The 10,494-nt window shown below is 34.4% G+C and overlaps 1 protein-coding gene across 2 annotated transcripts in view; it reads right to left on the reverse strand.

Moving 5' to 3' along the window:
- CSMD3 (CUB and Sushi multiple domains 3) overlaps nucleotides 1–10,494 on the reverse strand; it is a 1,097,972-nt gene that overhangs the window by 100,907 nt on the left and 986,571 nt on the right. For both annotated transcript variants that reach the window (XM_007468748.1, XM_007468747.1), the window contains 3 exons: nucleotides 6,147–6,335; nucleotides 5,230–5,407; nucleotides 4,215–4,360 (listed from right to left, as the gene is read on the reverse strand). In XM_007468748.1, coding sequence (XP_007468810.1) covers nucleotides 4,215–4,360; nucleotides 5,230–5,407; nucleotides 6,147–6,335 — 513 coding nt within the window. The remainder of the gene's footprint in view (nucleotides 1–4,214; nucleotides 4,361–5,229; nucleotides 5,408–6,146; nucleotides 6,336–10,494) is intronic.

The raw sequence follows: 10,494 nt of genomic DNA on the forward strand, positions 1-10,494 counted from the left end.
ACTTATCTTGATAAAAATGAAAATCATTGCTAATTTTTAAAGAAAAATTATGTTTACATACCATTAAATATAATCTATGCATGAGATAATACCAGCTTAGGACACTACCTAGCACTTGGTAAGAACTCAGTATAGTTTAGCTATTATTATGATTGCTGTTATTGTTGTCATTATTTAAAAAGAGGTCAGTCCTTAAGTCAGACAGACCTATTTTGAATTCCCGGCAGCCCTTCTATTTATTAGTTCTCTGTCTTTATATATGCTACAAATTTCTGTCTTTTGGTTCTTTAATTATTAAAATAGGGATAATAATACTTATATTGCAGAGTTATTACAAAAATTAGCATGGAAAGCATTTAGCATAGTGCCTGGCATATTAAGTATTCAGTAAATGGTAGCTATTGCTATTAGAATGACTATACAAAGTTAGTGTCTGCAAAACCATGCAGTTGAAACAGGTTTTGTGTAATTTACTTTCAGGAAGTCATTGATTAGGACTGAATACTGTTATGATTTATTATAAGACAAACCCATCTTGACTCTATGGCAGATATCAAGAAAATTCAGCTCTTTCTTTAGGAAATTGAGGTTATAGATATACAGAGAGAGACTAGTAGATTTCCTCAGATGAAGAAGAAATACGGTATCTGAGATAAAGTGCCTCAACATTTATGTCTGCCTTATTTCTTCATTGCATAGAACTGTCATTTTCCAAAGCTTTTTATGAATGTTATTTTTGATCATGAAGGCTTTATGAAGGTGATGTTTTATAAAAGACAGATATCTGACTAGATCTTATAAAAACACATTTTTTCTCCTTTCAGACATATTAAAAATATATTAATAAATAAAACCTAAATAATCAATGTGACCTTAAGAAAATATATGAAAATACTGATCTGTTAAATTTATAAAATAAGTACACAAGTCCTAAGAAAACCACTTCTGACTTATAGGTTTGGGCATAACAGAAGGAGCTATTAAATCACTAAGAGAATATAAAGAAAACTGAGTGGGGGAGTAAACCATTCTAAACTTAGGTATATTAAATCAGCTTAAACTAAGTGTTAAATAGTGAATTATCTCCCTGGTTAACTTACGAAAAAGTACCAAATGACCTGACCAGTTTTTTTTTTTCTTTTTTTTACCATTATGAGAGCTCATTTTGGCACTAAGCTATAGCTACTGAATACGAGCCATGGATATGAATATTATATTTTTGGTTATATTAAATTGTACTAATTATATTAATACCAATTTGAAAACAGGCATCTTTTTTGTTTTTGTGAGGAGGGATGAGCACACATGTACATAAATGTAAAATAACCTTTCTAAAAGTTGTCACTAAGACAGCTCAAATAAACTCAACTAGACAACATTTTAAAAAGAATCGAACACACATGACCATAAGACTAAACTATAATTAGTCAATAATAAAACTATGAAAGGATTAAGAAGCATAAGTGTGATCTGTGTCCTCATAAAAGCACTCACTATTATTAAACTCACAAGGCATATAAAACAATACAGCATACTGTAAGTTCTGAAAAGTTTGGTGAACGGAGTAAGTGCAATCATAGAAAAGATGGTAGTGATCCCTATGAGTTTGAATTATCAAGAAAATGAGAAATGGGACTTAAGATAGGTAGAGTTAAAGAACCGAAGATGAGTAAGAAACCATTTAAGAATGGAAGTTCAGGGGGCAGTGAGAGTAAGAATCTAATGGGAGTCAGAGTAGGCATTGGGGAATAAGAATCAATGAACAAGATGATAGGGTAGCTTTAAATTTGATTTAATGAAGGCATCATGCATTCTTGAAAAGGTGAGTCAGGAGGAAAGCATGCTTAGGAAAATTATCCTACTAGGGCTAGTAGAATATAAGGCATCTGTCAATTTCTAACATGACCCCTGGCTACCTCTCCAAATTTCAAGGTTATTTTAAGGTTTGGGTAAAATTGCCAGAGATGTTGATTCAAATGTTAGGCTTCTCTAATCTCTGGCAATTGTGCCTTATTATAAAATTTAAAATATAAGTATAAATAAATATAAATACTCTATTAGAAAAACTAATATGTGAGGTAAGATATTGTAAGGAAAGGAATATTTACTGAACATACACTGTCCTAGGAACTATGCTAACTGTATATTACTCATTGTCTCCAATCATTTCATCTCCGCAGTGCAATGTTGATGATAGTGATAATGACAGCACTGACATGGGTTAAGCTATACAAAATTGTCAATATTCAGCATTTCTGCCAACAATTTCATATGGTTCAACCTAATACATGCCAGTAATTGGAGTAATTTCTATATATACAGTATCTCATTAATCTTCTCAGCAATTATACCGTGTTGTGTTACAGCTGAAGAAAGTGGAAACCAAAGGATAACGTGTCCAAAGTCAGCTGAAAAACAAAGCCCTAAACAAACATTTGATCTTACTTATTCCTCAAATAATTCTATTTTTAATATACATGATTCAGAACCTAGTTACAAAAATCAGGTGAAACATAATTTGGAATGAGAATATATGTATATACATTCACATAAGTGTCTATGTAAATCTACGTTCATATTTTGTATGTTTACCTACATTCTGTCATCCTTGTATTTTCTATGTAAAGATTTTCACATTTTCACACACACACAAACACACACACAAACACACACACACAGATACTGACATCCTTTTCTCTGACAATATTTCCTCTTTGAAATGTTTCCTAAGTTTTATAAGAATTTTCCACTCCCTATAAGATTATTTTATGGATATTTACAGTCCATCAATGAACAGTCCCTTCTTTATCACTTGTTCAGGCAAGATACAAAATAATAAAAATTTATGCGGGGATCTGTGAAGAGAGAAAATGTACAAAATACAGTTCAGCAACGAATTCATTTTTTGAACTTAAAATCATTTAGTTTAGTAGTTCTTGAGCTATGATTACCTTTCAAAGTAATAAAGCTATTGTTGCAGCTTTAGACTGTATATACATACTGCCAGTATCAATGACCAATTCATTTAAAAAGGCAAATGAGTTATTAAAAAAAAAAACAGCCTGAATCAAAGTTATCTAACTGAACTCCCTGCTTTCTAATTGGCTATGCCAGAGTATACATGCAGCTCTGGCCACTACAGGAGCACAAATTGGGCATCATCTACTGATTGATAAGTGCTGAGATTAAGCAAATCAAATATTTTCTGGTCTGTTCTCTGAGTATTTCTAGACCCAATGTGCTTTAAGTGTCTTTGTGTATAACCATATTTGACTTACCATATTTTTCATGTAATATAAGCTTTGAGTATCAGAGATTTTCTTACTTTGTGTTAAAAAAAGAAGAAAACATTAAATTGTATGTTAATGTAATGGACAAGGTACACAATCACCCTGGAAATTTTAATATAAGTTTTGAAAATTTAATTTAGTAGCTTATTGATCCTGTGATGCTCATGGAATTGGTCTGACAAAGTCATATGAAACAGAATGTGCTTATGAAACTACGGTCATAGCAGATGAAAGGATATAATCACTAGAAATAAACATTTTCTTATTTATAATGAAATACAATTTAACATAACAGGAAATTTTAAAAAATCCTCTGAAACCATCTGAATGTTCTTTCAAAAAGTTAATGTTATGAAGAGAGAACCCAGAATAATTATATACAAAAAATTGAAATTGAAACTCTTCATAAATTATTTCACGGGAGTAAAAGCTATGAACTTAATGATCTGAAATAGTCACTTAAAACTGTAGGACTCTAGAATAGATATAGTTGTGAAACAGAGTATAAATGAATGAGTAATGTGATCCAAAGCATAAAGTTATTGGATGCTAATTTTAGAAAGACTCACAGCAGGTTAAATAGATTAAACATTTTGTATTGAAAAAAATCAATTGATGTTTCAAAACTACATGCAATAAAATATGAACAGCTGGTTCTCTTTTATGCGTTTCCATGCAAAAATGATTATTTTCTACTGGGGTAATTACTGACTGATTTATTTCCTCCTCCATTTGCTCACATTTTAATGTCCCTAAATGCTTAGAAGAGGCCATTCTTTGCAAGTAAATGTATTTGAAATGATAAAAAAGTGTCAAATTTTAATACCTTTTCAATCATTGGTTGAATATATATATTACACTCAATTTTTCAAGGACAATTTCAAACAGTGCCAGATGAAATAGGAATGCCTAGATGATACCAACCGTGATAACTGAGCACAAAAAAGCCACTTGTTGTGAAATCACTGTGGAATTTGATTAGAATCTGATTTGAAGTGCTATAGACTGATTCCAAAGCAGTATTGCCACTGAATTGCCCAATCTGAGGTGAGTTTTGGTCTGGTCCATCCCTATAGGAGAGACATAGAGCAGGGAAGGGAGAAAGGGAGAGTGAGATTGATTTTTTTGGAAAGTTTCACACAAAGTTTAATGAAAGTATTACATATGAGACGATAAAGATGCAGTGGATGAAAGAATCAACGAGTGCCAAATAATTTTGGTATATGTTTATTTAGGTGATAACATATTTAAAAAGATCACATTTTTACCCAAAAGAAATGTACCCATATTAGCTGTAATCAATTAAATTGTCTTTGGTTTCCTGACCACAACCCAGATCTTCCCAATTGCTTGAAGTTTGCCTTCCTTTTATTTTCTTCAAAATAATCTTGAGAATCATAGACTGTTAAATTTAGAATGAATTTTAGAAGTCACATGGTAGTTCAATTAACCAATTGTCAATAATTAATTCAGCTATTTTCTTTTCAGTTTAAATACAGATGCTTTAATTAACAGGATAATAATAATACAAATATAATATTTTATGATGAATTATTGTAACAGAAATTCAGTAGTTGTATTAAATAACTTATTGGAATACAGGCTTTTAAATTTCACTAGTTCTGTATATAGAAAACTTTCTTACCTTAAACTTACTCTGATTTAATTCCCAGGTTTTGCACATTATTTTAATAACAAATTTAAATCATTTTTTCACCCATAAAGTTTTTGTTCTACGTGTTTAGCTACTTCATGGGCAAATAAGCTAAAATCTATTTCTCTTGTTTGTCTCATTCTGCAAAACACACAGTCACCCTCAGTTACACCAATTCAAACATCAGATGGCAATTTGTACAGAGGACTGTGATATATTTTCATTCCTTCCTTGTTTCATTGTTACATACAGTTGAATCAATCAATAACAATGGTCTTGGCTTACCATACAGTAATGAAATCATAGATTGGTTCTGTTTGAAGAACAGTAAAATTGATGTAGATTCCATTCCCAGGGGGTACTTTTACAAGCCAGAAACAGTCTTGAAAGTTTGGGTATTCATCAGGATATCCAGGAGAGTAAATGGTGCCATTCATTGCAGTTATATTCCCTCCACAAAGAGCTACAGAAAAAAACACAAAACAAAGTATTTAAGTAGAATCACAATAAACTGATTATAAAGAAAAAGATAAACATTTCATACCTCTTAAACAGTATAAAAGACATCTGTGTTATGTTTTTACCACAGTTAAGGTATGTAAAATGAAGCTGGAACCCATGAATCAAACAGTGAGCTTTTATTTATTTTTCAGCATGAGGTATGCTACATAGTTATTCACTATCACTAGATTAGTAAATTGCACTGTTTTCTCTTCTTTCAAATACTTTATCCATATATACACTGTTCAACTTTTGTCTTATACCATGTATAAATATAAGGCCTTATAAAGTGGTTCAAGCCATTTTTATTTAAAAGGGTTTTTTTTTTTTTTCTTTAGAAGAAATGAGCCCAAATTCAGTAGTAGTATCTGGGTTACTGGTTTATATATGAATGATTACTAAACAAACACAGATGCACTCACACAGACATCACACAGAAGAAGCTCTGAAGTGTTAACAAACTTTACTTTCACATCCAGTGAAGAAGGTTAGGTCTCCTGCCAATAATGACAAAACCAGTTATTCATTATGGAGCCTTAGGTCTTTGACCTGGGTACTAACTGTAATTCTACAACTAAAAGAAAAACTGGATATTTAGCATGCTATTTGAAGAGGAAAACAAACAAGAAAAGAGTACCAAAACAAGAATTATTAAACATAGATGATGTCACCTAAAAGACAGCTTCAATTTAGAAGCATACCTTCACACCTTGGAAGTGGATGATTCCAATTGCGACTCACTCCATGAAGGCAAGTGAGAGCTGAATTTCCAATCAACGTGTAACCAGGGAAACATTCAAATGAAATGGTTTGCCCCACAGTAAAATCATTGCCGATTACAAAACCATTTCGAAATGGGCGTGGATCAGGACAGCTTTGCAACTGATAGGCTGGAAAAGGTAAAAAGAAAGTTTTTCCTTTTTGAATTTCGGAAGACCAAAGAGTATTATTTGCAACCTGCAAAATAGATGTAGTGCTGCTTGCAGTTGATTATAAATAGTAATTCAGGTTTACAATAAATGATGTCAGTGCATGATATGAATTTCTTATGTCTAATTTTCATATTAAAATTTTAGTACAATTTATTAAGATGCATTGTTTTTTCTCCCACTTATGAAATCTATCTAAATTATAAGTTTTAGTAAAAATGTAAATTACCCTTATAGCCACAATTTTAATCACAGATATTCGGATCCCTTTACCTATAATGCAACTACTTCCTGGTTCATTGCATGTACATAAAATAAAATAAATATATGTGTAAGCCTAATTCTGAGCCTTTTTGAACCTTTTTTAAGCTAATTTTTCCTCTAAAAGAAACAAACCACACTATTTCTCTATTGAATTTCTCCAAAGAAGTTACTTAACAATATAAAGTATTAGGAAACAAATTTCTTTCTCATATAAATTTTGCACTTCAGGTATCATGATATTTTTGGCACTGTAGTATAACTGTTTATTTGTTCATACTACTCTTGTTCTACATTCTGCATGAGATCAAAGTTCCTGTTTTTTTATCATTGTATCTTAAAAGCCTTGCTATTGCCTTTCACATAGTAGGTGCTTAATAAACATTGCTGAATAAATTTTGAACCTATAAACAGTACATATACTCATATAGTATTAATATTTGAGACTTTATTTTTAAGAAGTTCAAAATAATATAATTAATAAAATTTAAATTACCAGCAGAGACTACTTTGCTACTCACTATTAAATTCCTTTTATACAATTTTTTTTTTATTTTTTAGTAATCCCAAAGTTACACTAAGTTTCCAAGATTAGTAAGAACTCCAGTATGCCTTCAGCCACGTTTTCCAATTGTTAACTGACACATTTTCTTCATCATTCTCTCTTCCTCCCCCAACCCACCCCCACCTACATATATATATATATGTGTGTGTGTGTGTGTGTGTATGTATGTGTGAACACAATTTTTTCTTTCCAAATTAGTTGAGAATAAGTTGACCCATCACTGCTATTTCATAAAGAAAAGGATACTTCTATGTAATCACAAAATTGAAAAAATTAACATTGAGACCATTAAATTCTAAATTCCCCAAATCAAAAACTTATATTTAAAGTTGAATAAGCTACTGTAAGTTGCTTATTAAAATATTACTCTAATTTTTAAATTAAAGGTTTCATAATTAATGAACAGTCTTTTTAAGATGTTTAGTGCTTTTATTCTAATTTTTTCATTTGAATTAATATTCCACAAACAAAATATATCAAAACCAAAAGAATCATGTCAATCGAAGACAAATGTATATCGTTTGATCATTAGGAGTTAGGATATATTATTCTATGAAACAAACCCTTTCAATTTTCACTCACATGTAAAAGATATTTTTTTCCAGTCTTATTGAAATATAACTGAGATGTAGCACTGCATGAATTTAAGGTATACAATAAAATGATTTGATTTAGATGTACTGTGAAATGATCACGATAAGTTTAGTTAGCTAGATAATCTTGAATAGGGTAAGACTCATAGACAAATGTATGATCCTGTGATATTTTATACAATATTTCACCTTTCTACGCTATTTAGTTTAATAAGAAAGAATAGGAAATAGATTTTAAATGTTCAGGAGAAACTTCCCATCCTAATATATATAATACAGGGCTTAACAAATCCAATAACATTGCCAGTAATAACGTTAACTTTGGAACCAAGTTCTTTAGTAGAAGGGTACACTTAATTGTATACTATGTATTTTTCCAAAATTCAGAATGTTTTTAAGGTCTAATCACAAAATCATCTAAAAATAACATTGATTCCGTGAATCTGTATCAATTAACCTATCTCAAAAAAATGTCATTAGCTCAATGATATAAATTCAGTAAAAGAAGATACAGTTTTAAAATTCAGTGTACTTGTGTCAATCAAGATGGCTGTGTGGGAAGATGTGGAGTTAGCATCTCCTCACAACTAGGGTGCCTGCCTGCTGCTGGTGGGGGACTTTGAGGCCAAAGGAGATAGGAGGAACCCCCAAGTAAACCAGTAGGACATGGGGGGACTGAGGGGGGAGAAGAAGTGGAGGCCAGACAGGATTGGCACCCCTGAGGCCAGGGAGATCAGAAGAGGCAGGCGGGAGGGACTCTCTGGGAAGGGTGGGAGAGGAGCAGTGGGCGATGGCCTGGCCCACTCAGGCTGGGGAGCCTGTTGAGCATCCAAGCCAGTAGCCCCCTCTAAAGCCCCCTCCAGGCCACGTGGGTCCTTGGGGGCAAAGGAGGGAGGCTGGGGACATCAATAGAAGAAGGTGGGAGGAGCCATCCAGGAGGAGTGGGAGAGGAGCGGAGGGCGATTGCCTCGCCCACTCGGACCCAGGGAGCCTGCTGAGCTCTCAGGCCCATCCCCAGCCCTCCAAAGCCCCCTCCAGGTTGTGTTGGTCCTTGGGGACACAGGAAGGAGGCTGAGTGGAGAGCAGGAGAGGCAGGCAGGAGGGGACCTCCGGGAAGAATGGAAGAGGGATGGAGGGCAATTACCCCACCCACTTGGCCCAGGGAGCCTGCTGAGCTCCCAAGCTGGTCCCCTGCCCTCCACAGCCATCGCCCCCGCCCCCCTAGCCACATTGGTCCTGGGGGTATAGGAAGGAGGCTGGGGAGATCAGGACAGGCAGGCAGGAGGGGCCCTCCTAGACTGGAGAGGAGGGTATTTGCCCTGCCCACTTGAGCCCGGGAAGCCTGCTGGGCTCTCAGGTGAGGTTCCCTGTCCTCTGAGACCAGGAGTGGGCGGCACACCTGGGTCCCTTCTGTTCCTTGAGCCTAAGCCTCAACCCCCACAGCCCCCAGGGCCTATCCAGCCCTGTGGGTCCTAAGCTTAGGCTCACCCACCACCCAAACCTCGCCCTTGCTAAGGCCCCACCCTGCACAGCCAAGACCTTCCCCCGTGCCTTTTTTTTCTTTCTTTTCCCTCCTCCTCTTTTTTACTATTGTGGTACTGATGTACATTCTGGATGCTGATTCATCTATATTTTTATTTTTATATTCATTCTAAAACATCTGTTAGTTTCCTAGTCTAATTTTATTTTTTACTTTGTTATTGTTCTCTCTTTTTTTTTTGCCACTCCATGCAGCTTGCAGGATCTTGGTTCACGAGCCGGGGTCATGCCAAAGCTCCTGCAGCAGGAGCTCTGAGTCTGAACTGCTGGACTAAAAGAGAACCTCAGATGCCAGGAAATATTCATCAGAGTGAGGCCTCATGGAGTTCCTCATCTCAGCACCAAGACCCAGGTCTACCCAATAGCCTACAAACCGCAGTGTTGGAAGACTCAGGCCAAACAACCAGTAAGACAGGAACACAATGCCACTCATAAAAAAAGAAAGAAAGAAAAAAAAAGAGACAGCAAAAAAATATGTCATAGATGAAGGAGCAAGGTAAAAACCTACAAGACCAAATAAATGAAGAGGAAATAGGCAATCTACCTGAAAAAGAATTAAGAGTAATGATAGTAAAGATGATTCAGAATCTCAGAAGTAGACTGGAGGCACAGATTGAGAAAAGAAAAGAAATGTTTAACAAAGGTCTAGAAGAACTAAAGAACAAATGAACAGAGATTAACAACACAATAACTGAAATGAAAAATACAGTAGAAGGAATCAATAACAGAATAACTGAGGCAGAAGAACGAATAAATGAGCTGGAAGACAAAAGGGTGGAAATAATTGCTGATGAACAGAATAAAGAAAAAAAGAATGAAAAGAATTGAAGACAATCTCAGAGACTTCTGGGACAACATGAACGCACCAATATTCGAATTATAGGGGTCCCACAAGAAGAAGAGAAAAATAAAGGGTCTGAGGAGATATTTGAAGAGATTATAGTCTAAAACGTTTCCTAACATGGGAAAGGAAATAGTCACCCAAGTCCAGGAAGCACAGAGAGTCCCATACAGGATGAACCCTAGGAAAAACATACCAAGACACATATGAATCAAACTAACAAAAATTAAATTCAAGGAAAAAATATTAAAAGCAGCAAGGGAAAAACAAAAATAACATATAAAGGAATCCCCATAAGGTTATCAGCTGAGTTTTCAGCAG

Source organism: Lipotes vexillifer, unplaced genomic scaffold (genome assembly GCF_000442215.2).
Source record: "Lipotes vexillifer unplaced genomic scaffold, Lipotes_vexillifer_v1.1 scaffold1679, whole genome shotgun sequence".
Lineage (NCBI taxonomy): Eukaryota > Metazoa > Chordata > Mammalia > Artiodactyla > Lipotidae > Lipotes > Lipotes vexillifer.